Raw genomic sequence first — 19628 nt, 5'->3', positions numbered from 1 at the left:
GCTTACGATTAAGACGATGAAGTACACGTCAGGCTTAAACGTAACTTTGAAATTGTGCGACAACATGTTTTGTATCAATATATTCCTTATTTGATACGCGCCACAGGTAGCTTGCAATTGGAGTACGCATGCATACAATCAACACTTCTTTCACGTTTAACTGTGAAAGCGTTTATGTCATTCAATTTATTTGGCCATAAATAAGTAACAGAAAAAGACTACTCTCTCACTCGAATGGGTGTGATTGTCACAATAGTGATTTTTGCCATACACATTGTGGTGAGAACCAGCGATAAAGACTACATCGCCCTCGGTCGCTTGTGGGTATTTCTAGTTGACTTTTGTTTTTACATTTTGCCACAGCGGAATAATGATTACAGAAAATGCGATATCAATGTCGTCAGCTTCACTTTTTTCTCCTCGCCTACCTTTGTAAATTAAAATGAAATTTTCAGAAAATGTGTTGAAAAATACCGTGCCGGTAATCTTAATATTTCTGTGTGGCTTTCATGATTCATACACTTGTCGCGTCATACTGAAGCTCCTCTTCACCTTGGTAGTCGCAATGGACAGTGGCATTGGCTGGTTCATCATTCGCCGTTTGTTCACTATCCCTACAAAGAGGAACGATTGAAATTAATAATTATAGTTCGATAGCCACATGATCATGCCAATTTCAATATTCAAACTAACTCTCAGTACCGTTAAAAAGACGAAAATCGATAAAAAATCTAGACAAACGAACGAAACAAAAAGAAAAACCTCTCATGAAATGGATAGAATACATATTTTTTGCAGTGATCCAACAAGATGTGTTATGAATAACGACCTCACAAAATACTTTAACCTTTCTTGGTCAGTAAGGCATGGCTATCCCCTTTCTCCAATTTTATTTAAAATTTCTGTAGGTTTTCTTTTCACAAAATTGCAACATGACAATACAATACATTGTATCTGTGTTATGGGTCATGAGATCAAAGGATCAGCGTAATCATGCTGAAGGTTTTACATGTGTTTTTAAAGACATTCAATCTGCTGAAAACCTTTTCACTCTAAAAAATATCACTTGTGTCGGGGCTATGTGTTAATATTGACAAAAAAGGCTTTATGGTAAGGTAAATGGAGATCGCGTCGGAATAAGCTCTTCCGGATAAAATGGCTTATGTCATCTATTAAGATTGTAGAAGTGTTTTTATCATGTGATACGGATGCAACATATCAAGTTAATCTTACTGCACTACTAGACGGTTTATCAAGCGTTGTTGGAAAAGAAGTTTCTTTTCCGTTTTAGGTAAAATTATCAAAACTCTTGTCATTCCCAAGTTAATTTACCTCTTTAATCCTTTTAATGAAATCAGAGTGACATTAAGACCATTAATTCAAAACTCTACTCTTACCTGTGGACCGGGCATGACAGAGTAGCACGGGACACAATGATAGATGACATTGGCTAAGGAGGTATTCGAATGTTAGATATTTGTGCGATGCAGAAAGTCTTTAAAATGACTTGAATTTACTATTATCTCATGTCAAATTCATCCATGGAAACATTTTCTTGACTACTATCTGAAAACCAATTGGAGGAAACCTTAGTTTCAAATGTAATTTTTCTGTAGAAACACTTCCCCCTTTTCATAGTGAAATGCTTAAAATATTGAGTACTTTTGGGTTTGATAAAAATGTCTCCTCTCCTTTTCAAATAATTTGGAATAACAAAACCATTCTTCTGAGAAGTTGAAGTGTTAACCCGAAAAACGTTTTTAATGACTGAATTGTTTATATTTAAGATATCTTTTCAGATTATGATACAATCGAAGGTTTGAATTATTTAAAAGTAAAGGTATAAATCAAATCAGTTTCCTACGATGGCCTTTACAGTGGCTTGCTTTGAAGCATTGGCATTAGACCAACTAGACATATTGTCTAAATCGAGGCGTTGCCAATACTGTCGGGCGCAATTAACAGCTTAGCTAAATCAACTCTGCAAAAGTTGAAACATAGTCTAGCGGACGGTCAGACGTAGTCTAAACAACACCACCACATATGTCCAAGCACTGTCCAAGTCTTATCACTTACTTTCAGGTTTTGTTGTTTTGACTATTTCTGACCTGCTGCAAGACAATGTTTTAACGTTGGCTCAGCTGATAATTACATCTGACAGTGTTGGCAACACCTCAATTTAGACAATATGTCTACTTCGCGTAATGCCAATGCTTCAAAGCAACCCACTGAAAGTTATAGATCTTGCAGACCTGTGTGTGGACGACCAGAAAATATATACCTGGTTTATTCTCAGAAGTCACAACCATTTCTTCTCCAAAACGGATTCGTACTATGACCAGTAGTAATTATTTTGTTGTCCCAAAGTCAGTATTACTATAGGAGAAGAGGACTATAGAAAAGGAACTTGACTGGAAGTTTATCCTATACAACGCCCTTTCAAGTTACCATCAGCAGTACTCTGCGTTAGTTTCATTGGAAAATAAACCACAATATCCCTCTAATAAATGCAACACTGTATAGCATGAAGTCAACTTCCAGCTGGCACAGTTCCGACCTTTCAATTGATAACTAGGTGGGGCCAGAAACAACTTGTGACTTTCCTAACTTCCAACATTAACAGAAGTTACAAGGTTTTGGCCTGTAATAATTTGCAAACTAACTTCCAACCTTTCGGGAGCCTACTAGGTAAGGACTTGTAAAATCTTGCAAAGTTAGGGTCTATTTACGTCCAACCAACTCGTTAACTAAATTCTGTTAAAATGAATATACATTTGGCATTTTTGCTCCATTTACGGTAAGATTAAAAGAAGTTTTAGTAACAAAGACAAACTAAGAAGCTACAAACAACACACTTTTTGTTTGTAGACCAGGAAGTTCAAGTATGGTGATTTGAATACGAAGTGGTTAACTGCGGTATCACCAATGCCTTTGATCAGGCAACAGTTTCAAGTATAATTCTTTTCACCGGCAAAATCATATAAGCAACATCATATTCTGTATGATTTACAAATGGTATATATTTTTCAGAAATCATGTGCTAATAGCTTTCGAATAGGCTCCGAAGCCCTTACTTAAAAGATTTATAAATCTCTTCAAAATATAAAGACAATTTTGTAAACAAATTCAATGGAACTTCAATGGAAATACCGTGGACTTTTGTCAACTTTTCCATTTACTTTCTATACACGAATGATTTATTCTCATCAAAGATCACTTGAATTCTCTAAATCTTCAATATAAAAATTCCATTAACATTATATTGCAGTTCTACTCATATCTATGAAATTTCCGAGGAAAAGATAACATATATTTTTTATTTATGCTGAACGTCTCTTGAACGTCCCTTGTTTACAAGAATTGAATTTTCATTGAGGCTGTATTGAAATTCCGTTGAACTTTATGGATCTTCTGCAATACATCTATTGATGATACAACTATGATACTAATATGTGTGATGAATCTTTTTAGAAATTTAATTAGGCTTCCACATAGTTTTAACGGAATACAATTAGCTTTCTCTCGACTTTTTAGAGTTTCTGTAGAATCTACAAAATCGGATAAACTTCTCCTTGATTTTTATATTATTTTAATTTTAATTGCATAATAATTCTGTCGAAGCTTAACATAATTCAATAAACATCAACAATTCTTCAACGTCTCGGAGTATTTAAGAATTATGTTTGCAAAAGTCTTCAGTAGGGATACATTCAATAAGTGATGATATTGCTTTTATGCCGACAAATAAAACTTATCAGTACTAATTGAACACTCATAAAAAATAGAAACTTATAATCGTTCACGTATCCTCATCCGGGTTCAATCTGATATCCTCATAACGTCATGGAACCTTGACCAGTCGAAGTTTAGGGAACATTGGTGGAGAATCTTGGTATCCGAAACCGTCTCATTAAGGTATATTTCATGAGTTAAATTACAATACACAATCCTCATAATTCGTACTAAATTTTAGAAAATTGACTTGTGTCACTATTGAATGAAGTACTGGAAAGGCTTTAACATTTAAACCGATGTACAGATGTCTAAATCTATCTATCTATCTATGTATCTATGTATCTATCTATCTATCTATCTATCTATCTATCTATCTATCTATCTATCTATCTATCTATCTCCATAGATATTGACAATCCATAGATATTGACAGTCTTTCTAACTCTACCTGTCTGTTAGTATCTGTCAATTAATCTTTATGCCATCATGGAGATGTCGTCCTCAAGACGCAAAGACACACTAAGACAAGCTGGGCATTAGCTTCGTATGCAACATTATCCGAAATATTATCCGAACTAAAGAACCGGAGAAACAGCTCGTTACAATCTTAGGCTTTCTAAATCTACCTATCTGTCAGCATCTGTCAATTCAATTTAATCAATCATGCAAAGGGATGTTGTCTCTACTCATGTTGTCCTCGTGACGAAAGGGCACTAAGACTAGCTGGGCATTTGCTTCGTATGCAACATTATCCACAAATCCCCGAACTAAACAACCGGAGAAACAGCTTGTTAAACCGTTGCTGATTGAGCCGTTTATTTGGTTTCTAAATAGCAATGATTATAACTAGTGTCCGATTGGCGCACTTTAAATGAACGCATGTCTTTGCTTTCTTCAGAGGCATTCCCAATGTTCTGGAGAGGGCGCGAGTCAGAATAGGCGATCCATCCGTCAGTTCCATCTGTCGTTTGACACTGAGGCTCACTTATACTTATCTCGTTTAAACGGACAGTTTGTGCATCAGCCTTTTCATCATTTGCCCTTTGTTCACCATGCCTACAAGGGTAAAAGATTGAAAAAATGTAATTACCTCCGATATTTACATAATCAAACCGATTTCAACATTTGGAATAAACAATCTGTAACAACTAAAAATAAACTAAGAAACAGAGAGAAACGACTGAAACAACAAACGAAGAAAATGTCACACTGTCTTTTCTTGCCCTTCTGATTGCGATAGGTTATCGTAAGATTTTGATTTCAATACACAAGAACAGAGGGTTCATTTTGGAGCATGTATAAAAGTCAGTATTCATTTGATATCCAGAATTGTGACCTGCACTAAGCTCCTATTAAAGTTCGATGTACAAGCATTACAGTGAACTAAATTTTGCGTAGTTTATCATATAGTGCCATAAGTAAGAATCGAACAGATTGTCCATTTCTTTTGGAGAAATTTAGAATCAACTTTAGTTTGTGAACAACCAAAAAAGTGGGTTTCGTCGACTTAAAGAAATAAAATATCCTGTCAATATCAAGCTGTTCTATACTAAAACACACGTACATTTATGCTGCTAATGTGCAGCTGGTTCGGAAGGTCATATCTGATTGGTCGATTGCCAGTATTCAAAGCAACTTAGGGAGTCTCTTGTGTATAATTCAATGATAACAGTAAGATGCAGCCAACCGATTGTATTACAGCTTCCAAGATGTTGCACATTTGCCCAGTTTATGTGGTTTACTACTTTTGTTTGCGTTCGACAACACAAACCTCTCGTCATGATGGGCTTGTTCAACCTGTAGCATTGAAGTTTTTCTTTAAGACGGCGTGACTAATACCTTGGTACAAGACCCTATGCCTCTTTCAGTGTCTAGCTACACTAAATAACAAAAAAATCTCTCCATGTGTTAGTATTCTCTTCATTTTGGGGCTCAACAGAAATGAATAAAACATACAACTGGGATGATTTTTCGTTGTGCAATAAACCTCGGATATTTGTAATATACATTACAAAGAGTGAAGTTTCCTCTGTACCGGCTGCTCTTGGCACCACGAAGTTTGCCACCAGAAAGACACACGATGCAGCTTAAAACAGCGTATGAGAATATCATAACCGGCTATATGTCTGCCTTGCCGATGACAATGTAAAGAACTCTGATTTAATGGCTCTCGAACAAACCACGAACTTACCTCCTCCTTGTCATTACAGAGTATAGGGTTATTAACAGTACTATAAGTACAAGGAATAGGGTAAGGCCAAGGACAGCACCAAGATTAAAACCTGAAAGATAATTTCAGTAAAATCATCATACTTCATGATTTGATTACAAAAAGTATTCGATAAATTGACATGGTACATCAGTATTGCTATACTTGATAATATTGACAATATTTAAAGCCAACGGCTAGAATAACAGCGAAGTCACTATCGGTGGATAACGTGATTATTGTTATTCTGACATCACGAGAAAACGTTATTTGTTTGATGAATATTGAAATATAAGCAATGGACAAGTTAAACGTACCTGTGAAGAAAGTCCTGAACCAGTATCTTGAGTTGTTTTAAAGGAATCTATTAGAAAGATAATGTGAACACATCTGAGTCTTGCTAAAACTAGTTCTGTACAAATGCTAGAGAATGCTGTGAACCTTTTCTACAAATGCTAGAGAATGCTGTGAACCTTTTCTACGAATATGGACCAGTGGTTAGGGTAACGGACTCACTATCGGAGGATAGTGAGTTCGAGACCCGGTTCAAGACCCAGTAGGTCCAGAGCAACGGACTCACTGTCAGAGGATGGTGAGTTAAGACTCTAGCACGGTGTTGTGCCCCTGAGCAAGGCACTTTACTCCTCAGTGCTGCATTGGGGGATACTGGGTTATGCGTACCTCATCCTGTAATTGGGCTAACGCCCGTTGGATGACGGACTGGAAAAAAGTTTAAAAAAGAATATCTAGACGGATGACAATGCATGGATGTGACTGATTACGTACTGATTACATACATAAGTGCTTTTGTAAATGCGAAGATATATAGCTATTCATATCCACACCCAAAACAGATAGGCCGGTAGGACGCACCTGTAGACATACAGCAACAGCCAGGTACACATTGAACATACAAATACATAATTCGACATATAAATGATTGCATAGATGCAAGCATGGTACATGCATAGCTCCATATACAGCTACATGCATAGCGACATACATACATATATAACGACATTCATACGTGCATGCACGCACGCACGCGCACACGCACAAACACATACATACATACATACATACATACATACATACATACATACATACATACATACATACATACATACATACATACACACACACATAAATCCATCCATCCATCCATCCATCCATCCATCCATCCATCCATACATACATACACATACATACATACATACATACATACATACATACATACATACATACATACATACATACATACACACACACATAAATCCATCCATCCATCCATCCATACATACATACATACATACATACATACATACATACATACATACATACATACATACGAGAATGGCAATCAAGAAAGATATTTACCAGTTTTTTCTAACATGATTATTGATGTGCTCGGATAAGCTGATTTATCGGCCGCTGAAAATACAGTGTAAGACTGAAGTCAATTAATAACAAAATGAGATATTTCCTGTTCTTATTGTTGATTTTCTTGATACTTGTAGAGAAGTCATTAACCTAAAGCAAACCAATCATGGCTGCCACATGCATGAAATGCCAACCTTGGATCGGCAAGCTTTGGTAGTTCAGGAAAAAATGAAGCAGGGAACCACCTCTGACTTTTCATTCATTGTAGCACAGAACAACCCCTCCTTCATTTTCGATGAGTGTTACGAATGATATCATAGTTCTCACCCATGCATTGTGGCAACAATGCGTTCCACTCCCCGTTGTGGCATTCGACAGATGAGTAGGTAGAATTTATCACGTAGCCGGGGTCACAGACGACTGTCACAACGCCACCGCTACAATATGGACAAATGCTATCAGTGTCAGCCCAACCATTGTCTACTTCATCCGGGACCTCACATCGAACTTGTCCTGTAATAATATCACGGAGAGGAAGTGTCGCATTGCATGATTTAAACAGCTCTAGGACTAATTGAGAAAAATGCTGTGTTTGGCATCAAGGCGCGCTTAGCTTTCAAAAGTTTATAGAGAGAACACAAATATTTGTTAGATTTTTTTGCTGGTTATGTTGTGTCCAGAGTTACAGCGTTACAGTGGCGCACAATGAAGCCGTGACCATCAGAAAAATTACAGCTAGGTTATTATTTTAAGTAAAGCAATGATTCTGGCAATATTTGATTGACGTCACAATGTCCAACATTCTCTGTGTTCAAAATATATTGCAAGGAAAACTCCTGATGATGATGATGATGATGATGACGACGATGACATCTGTGATGACGACGACAATGGTGATGCTGATGCTGATGATGATGATGATGATGATGATGATGTGACAGGTAGGGCAACGACTAGGATGTGATGTTGTTGATTATGTTGAAGACAGCGGTTGTGGCGTAATTATTTAAATCTGATCATTCTTAAATAAGCATGATGTCAAGCTCACCTGAAAAATCAATGGCAAATACATCACAGCCATTGCCTTCCTTGATCTCATACAACGTAATAATTGCTTTTTTGGAACGAGAGTAAATAGTAGACGTTGGAGGCGACGTTTTATTATACTGACCCAACACAGTCACACTGCCATTATACTTCTCAGTTATAATGACTTGAAAGCTTTCGTCAGAGAAGTCGAATATTGTGAAATCAAGACTGACGTGATCTTCGACAGTTGTTATACTCCAAGAACAATTAGATTTGTTGTGGTAACATCCGGGAAACCGTGATGAGTAGATCGTCCCGCTGTTCGTAGTGTAGTTTCCTCCACAGGCTCCCATTCGTGCTGCAATGATGATGAAACCGTGTTCGAAACAATTTTTGTATTATCGCTTCCACACTGCATGTTTGCAAACAACAACAACAACAACAATTATAATAATAATAACAACAACAACAGCAAAACAAATAATAAAACAAAGCCATAATCAGGGACAAAGCTATTGTTTGTCAGTACCGGTCTTGTACCAATCACAATGAATTAGAACAAACCAAGCCATATTCTGTTGTATCTTTAAAAAGAAAAATTGACATACATATGATGAAGAAGTACCGATTCTGAATCCGTTTATGCATTGCTGTGCACAATCGTAATAAAACAAAAATGCCTACTGAACCAACTTTGAAACAAATCAGTATGAAGATATGTCTCATAAGCAGCTCTACTAGAAAAAAAAAACAAAATTGCCGCCTGGTGGCCATATTGGATCGCACATCGAAATAAATTGACGTGTATATATGACATAGATGATGTCCTTCATCAACTTTAAACAAAATTAGTTTAATCTTGTTTAAATATGGGTTCAGACTTTAAAAAAAATTGAAACTCATCGGCCGCATAGTGTCCATATTCGATCGTATCATGCAACAAGGCAACGTGATTATAGCATGGCATAAGGATATGTCCTTATACCTGCCGTGAAGGAAATTGGTCCAGGCATGTCTCAGTTATTGCTGTAGACATGGAAAAAATAAAGCAAAATTGCTACTTGACGGCCATATTGCATCATATTGCAAAATAAATTGACGTGTAAATATAACATAAGGTTACCAGCTTTGATAGCATTCATTCGGGCATTTCCGAGAAACGCTTCAAGGCGGACTCACAGACGCAGAGACGGGCGGATCACAAAGACCAATAGTCCTCCATAGGGACTTACAACAACAACGAAAACAACAATGATTTATACAACTTCTAAATACACGTAAACACCTGACCAGACAAGCTGCATATTGACATCTAAATGTGGCGGTGGTGTAAAGAATAAATGGAATACTTGCATAAAGTCACCGTGTACGAAATGATGTCGATGCATAACTTACACGATTGGAACTAATTTGGGATAATTGCATTTTCATATTTTTCAAATTTCTCAAAGTGTTAGGTGCCGTATAGCTGAATGTTGCAATATTGCAAATTACTCATAAAAACAAGTGCGTGACGTAAACAGAAAAGCAGATGAGATTACATTTGTAGATGAAATCGGCATGACTTCACCATCCAATTATCCCAAATTAGTTCCAATCGTGTTTACTTCAAAAGGACAAACATTACCAGAAACAAAATTGCATTTGTGACCACTGCACAATATGAAACACTCCCATACCAACTGGTGTCATATGAAAAAGTAAACATTGCCACAATTTAGGTGAAAGTTGCCAACTTTATCTATATGAAAGGTACAGCCCATCAAGATGTCATGACGGCATTCTGAATAAGGTCGAAACATTGTGCAACAGTGTATATTCAGCCATGCTTGATGAGAGTTGGACACTGAACTTGACTTTACCGTAATACAGATTATATTATTATTCACTGTATGTTTAATCTTTTCTGGCTGCAAGCAGAATGCATATTGTGTGCAGTTAACCTGTATTGCGGCATGTTACAACTAGTCGAACAAAACAGATAACATTTCATACGAAACGACAATCACGACAAAGCGAAAAAATGTGACTTTCTCTTTTTAAAAGGCAAGTCTTAAAACAAAACTTTTATGGACATATTTAAAAGCAACAAATTTTTGATGTGTCTAAAGAGGAAAGCAACACATTTCTTAAAACACAATGTATTACCTTACACTTTGATCTAGTTGCTAAAATCGGCACGGAATTTACATTTTGGGTATAAACTTCAAACACTGGATGTCGGATGCAATGATTTACTTTAAATCTCGGTAAGTACTTGTATTCGTCGATTCGAACAAAGAGGTGATGTGCAGAAAATGCAATTATAACGCACTTTCATTTTATAAAGAAAGCCCGGTAATGACTGTTTCTATGACGAGATTAAAATAAATATGAAATTGTCTCCGTAAAAACCTTAAAAACATACAAGAACTTCTTTAAAAATGTCTCGTTTAAGATTCAGTGCCATAGAGACAAAAATACTGGTCACTTTGATTACATCGGTAAGGTGCTCTTTCAAGTGTTCAAAGGTGTTACGTGTTAGTGACTTGACAAAAGGTGACTCCCTTATATGTTCCGATTTCAATCAATAAATGAAGTTATATATCAGGAGCCGTTTGAAACTATTGCTTACGTAATGGCGCAATATATGTGAAAGTTGTCATTCCACCTGGCAATTGGTAAAAGTGTGTTGCGGGTATGCATGAATTAAACATGTTCAACAAACGTCACTTGAACGTTTGGTATAAAATGACATTATACTTTACTTACTCTCATACAGCCCGTAGTTAGGGAAGGTACCGCCACATGCGTGGTGGTCATCACCGCCACAAGCTGTTCCGCACACTGCGTTGCTTCTACGTTTACCATCATCAATGTAAGAGTCAAAGCATTTGCATTTATCTTTTGAACAGCACCGAATCTATGCTTGCGACAAACCTGAGACATTCTTGTATTGTTAACTGGCCGTAAGGTATAGTAAGTTTGCTTTTCCAATTCCCTAAGTTATAGCAACCTTTATAGCCGTAATCTGAAAGAAAACACAAAGACAGAGGTTTTTAGAAATGTGCAAAAGGAATGCATTCCCTTCAGTCCTGGTCCATACTGAAGCTAAAAAAAAATAAATAATGAATTCAGCAACGCCTAATACTTTACTCACTGAAACACTGACAACAGTGGTTCGCAAATTTGCCAAGGTGCTTCTAAATATTTGTAGAATGACGGTAACTGTTAAAAAAGGAAACTGTTCCAACTTGATTCTATATTGTCTTCATCTTTATGTAGACTTTAGTTTAAATATGATCACAACTAATTATCATGCAAATCTCGCGATAAAGTAGAGGATCATGTGCAAAATGTGAAGTCACAAGTCTTGATACTCAACTACCGAATGTGCTCCTCTAGGATTTATAAAATGATTACTTATTACTTATTAAATCGAACACATGCCTTTCCAAGTATCATCATGTTTCAAGTACCTAAAAGGCTTTTCATAAATATATTTTACCATTTTTGATTATGTGATATTAAATATATTGGTCATGTTATACATAATATTGTAAACTTTATTAACAACAACAACAACAACAACAACAATAATAATAATAATAATAATAATAATAATAATAATAATAATAATAAGCATAATATATCTACACAATATGGAACTTTACTCGATGTTAACACAGACGTTCACGTCGTTATAAGCGCATAATTTCTGTAAAAAGTTAATCTTTCTTTCTCAGTTCGTTTGTCTTAATGCTTGTATCTGATTGACTGATAAGAGTCTAAGTACTACTTACAGTTACAACTAGCTTTTGCCTGTTTACAGTAGCAAGGTTCATGTGTAACATTTACTGAATCATAATCGCATTCTGCCCATGAGTTCGCCCCTTCCGGACAACTGACAGAATACACACAGCCGGCAGTTACATTTCTCTCTTCGACTCTTGGGGTTTTCACCCACATTGCACCTGCCGAAAACCCTGTCAAAGGCACAGAAAGAAAGTTATGTCGTCACTCATTATTACAAGCGGTTCACCCGGTGAGACGAGTTATATTAATTTCAGAAGTAACTGTTTTAATCATATTTCGTCAATATTACTTTTTTCTGCCATCTTAAAGTTTCACAACACAAATTATCTTCACTGTACAGAATTTGAAAATTTTCCTAAAAACTAACCTTTGAATTTTCACCCTTGAATACGAGGTGACAGGATATTGCCTAGATTCGACTCTCCGACTTGAATTTTGAACTTCCTGACAAAATCACGATAAAATTAAAGATGCTAACTTCCTATGATGAGCATACTGATTATCGTTCAGAACGAAAAATGACTGAGTTTATGGCCAAGAGGTTAGACAGTTTAAACATTGTTATTGATGATGCGCCGTAATATCCTTATTTCTATTTCAATATCCAAATACAATTCAACTCAATTCAAATTATTTATTGTCTGTCCTCGAGGACAGCGATTTACCTACAGGCTCATCGACCACACACTACACCCTTCAATAGGGTCAAAAGTTAAAAACGAGTTACAACAATTTCGAAATTGGCACAGCTGTCAGCTGAAACGACGAAAAAAAACCCGGCACCAGATAGAGGGTATTAATGAGTTTAGTAACGCTACGGTACCTGATAGCATTATGTAGGTTTTATGGTGACTTGGTAACCATAAAAATCATTGAAATTATTACCTAGTTCTTTACATATAACATCTGCGCCATCGGTGTTCAAACCATCACTGCATACTGGCATCCATCCAGCATCCTCAAGATGTACAGACACTCTTCCTTCATATGGAGTCTGTCCTCCCTCTAGTCTAAATATTTCTTTAGGGAGAAGAGACATAAATCTTTATAAGAAGTCATGTTTAATCACGCTGTGATTAACAGCACCTATATCAAAACTCGGTGAATTAAAAATGATTTCAGAAGACAATATAATCTAAAGTTTTATGATAGCTGAATGACAAAGTAGGGGTTATATATTTTCCAAAGTTTATTTAGTCCGAGATGATGCGGTCGAGCAGATAAATTGGTCTTTTTCTCTTCAAGGAACGTTTGAATGTGTACAGTACCCTACACATGAACTAGCAAAAACGCCTTCATAATGAAATCACATTTCAGAGTCGCATGAGATTAAGAGACGTAGAGTCAAACGAGAAGGTATCGCGAATATACAATATAGATATGCACACAAAGACAGAGACTAAGGTACAGGGTGACTGTTGAGCAAAGATAGTATCAGATGGAACACGAGGGACTACAGGGGGAAGGTGTAGAAACTGATCATTTGACAATTATCTAAATTAGCACTCAAAGATTTGTGTTATGAACTTAAAGGCTTTACCAAACGATCATGTCCGACCTTGTTTACATGTTAGTAAATGGATTTCGCTGTTCCTCTTTTCACAAATGTGACAGGGTGTTATAAATAGATATATCATATTATTAACTTATCAGCGAACATAAGGTTACCGGTTCTTATATATAATTTGGCAGTTGATAAAGGGACAGATATTTGAGCTCTCAATTTTTTCTAAATACTTTTCTAGTCTACCGCTTGTGGGTACTCATTTTAAAGCTCTTTAAGGAAGGAAAATGTTCTTACCTTTTTCGAAAGTCGAAACTTTATTTTTGTCTCACAGAATTAACAAAGCGGTGATTGTCAAGTTGCATTTCAAATACTTGTAAATATTAGGTTCTTCGTTTCTCCTGTTCCAAATTTGCGAGGTGGCCCCCGATTTTTGTATTGGAGTTGGTAAGAGAGTGGTTGAAAGTTTCATTGAGGAAAATTTGAGCAAACATTTAGTCTTTCACTTTCTAGGCGCAAACGACTTTAATGAGGAGCCAAACTGAGATTATTTCCACCTCGTAGCTTAAGGTCCCTCATGGGTTAAAAATACAAAAAATCAAAAACAAACAATACACATGGAAAAAAAACATGCACACGGTTGTCGTCTGATTAAGTGTCCAGACTTATTGTTCATATTAGTTGAAAACCCTTCACAAAATGTTGATAAAATAGGCCTGTTGCGACAATGTTTCGATAATCATCAGCCACGCTAAGCCACAAATCTATCTATTATAGCTAATATTGGTACAAGGTGAAAATCTTGAGTTAACGTTAGGAGATTACTCTGTTTTTGACTTGAATTAAGTTTTTATCAAGTAAATCAATAAACCGAAACATATATCGAAACAGTTTACATTCGTTTCTCCAAAGTTGAAAGGTCATTAAAACGTCTATCAAAGCACAGCCGCTGTATTGTATACAGTACAGCTCAACGGGTGTAGGCGTTACTGCAGTTAGTCAACCACGTATTCTTATCTAACTTGGCAGAATGCAAATTTGATTCGTTTCGAAATAAAAACTACTCTATATTTCTAAACGGTGGACCTTTTGATATCCCGGGGCTTGTAAAATTTTGGTAAAAAAGATGTGTTGAAAAGTTTAATAGTAGGAGAGGAGAGCAAGAATCCGCAATTGACATATAAGTGAAAACCATCATATAAGTTAAAGCTAGTGGCCCGTTAGTAGGTAAAAAAAGCCCTATCAAAAACATCGTCACTGTGATATATACAGTTCATTGAAGCTCAATCGATACCCGTGAACGTCGCAGTAGATATTAATGTCAGTGAGTCAACCCGTATGCTTATCTAAGTCGGCAGATTTTTATTTCCTTCTTTCTCCTTTCCTTAATCAAAGCTACGATTCCAATTCAAAAACAATTCATCAGGGGATGACAGGAAAAATACAAAAGACTGCGAGAAGACAATAAATAAATAAATAAATAAATAAATAAATAAATAAATAAATAAATAAATAAATAAATATAAAGAAAGAAAGAAAGAAAGAAAAATGAATGAATGAATGAATGAATAAATAAATCAATAAATACATCAATAAATAAATCACTAAATAAATAAATAAATAAATAAATGAGTGAATGAATAAATAAATGAAAAAAAATACATCAATAAATAAATCACTAAATAAATAAATAAATAAATAAATGAGTGAATGAATAAATAAATGAAAAAAAATACATCAATAAATAAATCACTAAATAAATAAATAAATTAATAATGCACCGATGGTTACTTCTGTCTTTACTGGCATTTCCTGCATGTCCCCAGGGCCCCTATTTTTATGTGATTTCACTGCATTGTTTCAGCAGATCTTTTGGCTCGTTATAAATATTACGACTCATACATTTCCTTTTGATTTACATGTACTCAGTTTTCAGAGATTTTTACTAACATTATTTATTGTGCTTCTGCAACAGTTTATCCTCAAGCACGCTGAGGTACTCATTATTTAGCTATCCAACATAGCCTACTCAAAATGTCTGATGACCTCTGTTGCTCTTGACAATTACCGGCCAGGTTAATCATGACAAACCAACCCTAATATCGATTTATTTCCACAATGACCCTTTTTTCAATTTCAAACGACTTTAAGCGCGATATGCGCAGTGCAATTAGACAATTACTAGACAAGGGAAAAAGCCTTTGCCATTAAAATAACGTACTGAAGTATCTATAGGAATTATTATCTAATGATTGATTTTCTCGTTCAAAGCATTTGCGGAATGTTGTGAAATACACCAATTAATTTCTAAATAGAAGCCTCATTAAAAGCGGAAGATTTGCCCCTATGTTTTACAAAAGTTTTGGAACTTCAGAAACCCAAACCACATCTGTAACACATAGATATACAGAAGCTGCATTATGATTTGACATTGACATAAGGTGTCTAAAACGTTTCCCAATTTAGAGTGTCACTTCTAATGGCAGTCTTTCCAATTAGAATGATAATATGAACGTGTTGATAATGTAATGATTGACAATCACCTTAAGTGTCATATAATTTTGACTATTTTTGTGCAAACTGCATGTTTAAAGTACTACAAAATAGCCACATTGAAATTAATCAAAACTTAATCTGTAACAAAAAATGTTTTCTATATCGGGATGGGATCACCCCCTCCTGACCTCGCCCTCCAGTTATTATTTGTGTCACTTAATTGTTCATAATTCCACTCCTCGTTATGCATTGTGCAGTCCTCCGATTCGTAATGGGTTGATTTGGAATGCCTTTATTGCCGAGACCAAACTTGACAGTGGTAGCATCTTTTTCACTGGCCGAGTGTTAGATTACTACCTTGTGATCCATTAGTCATTTTTCTGCAGTAAAGGCTGCTTCTATTCTCTTAACATCTCCCTGAAGCAGATGCTGTATGCTTGAGTTACACTTCAACTTTTTGTAACTATACATTTTTTTACCAATTTGCTTTTTTATGTCGACTGAGGAAACACTTTTCACAAAAGGTCAGGAAATATTTGCAGTGAGATGCGCGCACGGACAAAAACAGATTCCCTTCGGAGGTAAAATATAAAACTGGCCAAGTTTTCAAAGTGAATCTGTGAGGAAAATAATGCTCCCTGTCTATCCTCCAAGCACCCAAAAATATGAAAATGGTCTACACCAAAGAAAGCTCTCACCAACGCAGTAATAGGAGGAAAGCAAAAGATTTCTGAAGGTAAACACGGGGGTATCTCATCTCTTGGCGTACTTCCCATACAAATCTTTCTGATTCAGAACAGGCTGAACCTTTCGAAATCCTAATTGCTTTTACGACTGACATCGCATCTGTTGAATTCCTTCTTGAAAATAGAACGTTTTACTTAGGTGATGCCACCGTATAATGATCTTAAACTTAGTTTTCAGGTCTGAAAATGGTAAAACTATCATAAGTACTTGTAGAGCAGACTGTTCACTTTGTTACACCCCTAATTACATTACATCTGATATTCATGAATCCCAAATTTAACGTAATCTGACGCGGTTTAAGGGCATACACATCTGTGCTAAGGGTAAGTTAGCAACATATCTCAGCAGCTTTGACCTGAGTGACTTTGCTCATTAGTAAACTGTTCTTGTTTTTTATATTGGGCAAAGTTATGATTCACAAGGAAAAGCGAAAACTGTTCGCAACTGTCTTCCAACTATAGGATTTAAAAATGTCCGCCTTCTACCCTCTAGTTTTCATCGGCCATCACAACGGCTTCATAATTATACATGGCAGAGGCCGATATAACCAATTGAGTTCCTATTGATATTTGAGGTTTAGGAGGAAAGTTAGAGATCGTAGTTAAGACTTTTATCCGACATTGACGTCGCCTGTTACTTACATGTAATGGCTTATCACATGAATTTACAGAATTCGTAAATTAACAAGTTTACTACTCTTGCTCTCTTTCCTTCCTTCCCCACATTTTTCGTACTTTTGTAGGCAGTTTCTGTACAAAATCATGAGACGTGTAGTGAAAACATGTTGTTGACTTTTAGTTGATTAATTTCTTTGCTTGATGGTCATTCGGAGGCAGAAATTCAAAGCAAGCCCTCGACATTTCATGCATTATGAGGTATGGCACTCAGAAAGGAAGAACCAGAGCAAAAATCACTTACAATGTAATTTCGCATACTTACTATGATTTGCTGACACAACCGACATATAGAATAAAAGCCAGAGGAGTTTTGAAATATTCCACAATGCACTCATGACTTACACAACCAGAACGCCAGGTTGCTCGTCTCCAAGTCGTTTGTGTAGGTATTCAACGGTACAGCGAGCTAAGCGCGACGAGTTACTGAAACATTCTAATTAAAAATATAACCCCGGTTCGAATGCTAGTTTCGAATCGCTGAACAGGAAATATCACCTCGCGTAGATTGCCTCAACATTGGACGGAAGTAAAGCATCAACAAATAAGAGACTCGAAACAAACAGTAACGTGAAAACAACACAGAAAATGCAAAAGTTGCCAATTTTACTGTGACTGAAAGACACATTATTTTGAAGTTTGGTACTGTATAAAGGGATAAAAACAATTGCTTCACTAGGAATGTGTATGAAGACATTGTAAATCTATATTATATTAAGTTTTCTATTTAACCAGATAAAGGCACAATTACAAGAAAAAAATAACGAGTGATGTAATACAGTGAAAGTATGACTTTATCTGGTTTAGACCATAGAAAGTCCACAAAGGCAAGTCGAGTCCATGGCCCACTATCAACTCATAACAGTAAACGATGATACCATAAAGGGCTTAATGCTAAAAGGCTTCATTCCCAAGGTAAGAATTGTGGTGAGGGTCTAAGGCTGAATAATGTCACAGATATAATTGAAGAATTTGGGAATCGGTTACAACTCATAAAGATGCACTGACAAAAATTTTGACGATATACCTCCTTCTTTTTCATAATAAATCGTTCATATTTGGCGTTTTGACCATTTGTCAAGGAACGCCAAGGCAACATTTTTACCGGAGTACTAAAAAAGTGTTGAAGGTAAAGAGTCGCCCTTGTATAAACACATATCTCGAGATACAATATAGTGCTGGATTAATTGGCAAATGAAACCTTGTAAATTATTGCACAGAGCTTAGTGTTCACTTCACCTCTACAGACATAACATATATGGAAGATACTGCTAGAGAAAGAAAAATATATATATATATATATATATATATATATATATATATATATTTATTATACACCTACTGCCGTAACCTATGGGAGTTTGACCGTCCAATAACTTTCCGTATTTTGTATAGTACGCGGAGTCCCGAATACGGAGACGCGCGACGCGCCTGTTTGACCTTTGACCTAGTGATTATCGGATATAAACAAACTATTTTACGGTGAGTTAAAGACCTAATAGCAACTTCCACCAAAATGTATTCGTAGTATAAGGTTTAACACACGTAAACACAAAACTGAGTCTAAATGCAATTGATTTTTATTTTAAAAAACTAATTAAATTGAAAACATTCAGCGAAGTTGCTTGTACTGCACTGAAAATTAATTGGCTTCGTGCCAACGCAACAATCGCGCGCGTTCCACTCATATCGCGTGTGCCGCATCCCTCAAAATTTACCATAGAATTAGTTTATACGGACGATTAATGGAGGGAGGTGTATAATAATAGGGTTATACACAAAATACGGCCCTGTATGGACGAGGGCTCAGTGATAGACGTATTGGACTCGCCTTCGGCTCGTCCAATACGTCACTCACTGAGCCCTCGTCCATACAGGGCCGTATTTTGTGAATAACCCTATAATATATAGTATACTTTATAATGCATAATTTTGAAAATACATAATTGGCAATCAAAACGTTATAGAAATATTCAGGTCTTAAATTTGGCATCCCCGATGGGTTTAAATTTGGTAATGATATTTATCCTCCACATTGACGATAGTAACATATCGCAAA

The 19628-nt window shown here is 36.0% G+C and overlaps 1 protein-coding gene across 1 annotated transcript; it reads right to left on the bottom strand.

Moving 5' to 3' along the window:
• Positions 1 to 3572: 3572 nt before the first annotated feature.
• Positions 3573 to 18094, bottom strand: LOC139138913 (kremen protein 2-like). Its single transcript, XM_070707513.1, has 10 exons — positions 17835 to 18094; positions 13034 to 13168; positions 12136 to 12318; positions 11105 to 11363; positions 8373 to 8711; positions 7652 to 7837; positions 7322 to 7375; positions 6262 to 6308; positions 5927 to 6017; positions 3573 to 4791 (listed from the first exon to the last, which is right to left on the bottom strand). The coding sequence occupies exons 5-9, from the start codon at positions 8704 to 8706 to the stop codon at positions 5967 to 5969; spliced, it is 672 nt and encodes a 223-aa protein (XP_070563614.1). The 5' UTR covers positions 8707 to 8711; positions 11105 to 11363; positions 12136 to 12318; positions 13034 to 13168; positions 17835 to 18094; the 3' UTR covers positions 3573 to 4791; positions 5927 to 5966.
• Between the last annotated feature and the right edge of the window lie 1534 nt (positions 18095 to 19628).

Source organism: Ptychodera flava, chromosome 8 (genome assembly GCF_041260155.1).
Source record: "Ptychodera flava strain L36383 chromosome 8, AS_Pfla_20210202, whole genome shotgun sequence".
Lineage (NCBI taxonomy): Eukaryota > Metazoa > Hemichordata > Enteropneusta > Ptychoderidae > Ptychodera > Ptychodera flava.
This window is presented reverse-complemented; position numbering and strand designations above follow the sequence as displayed.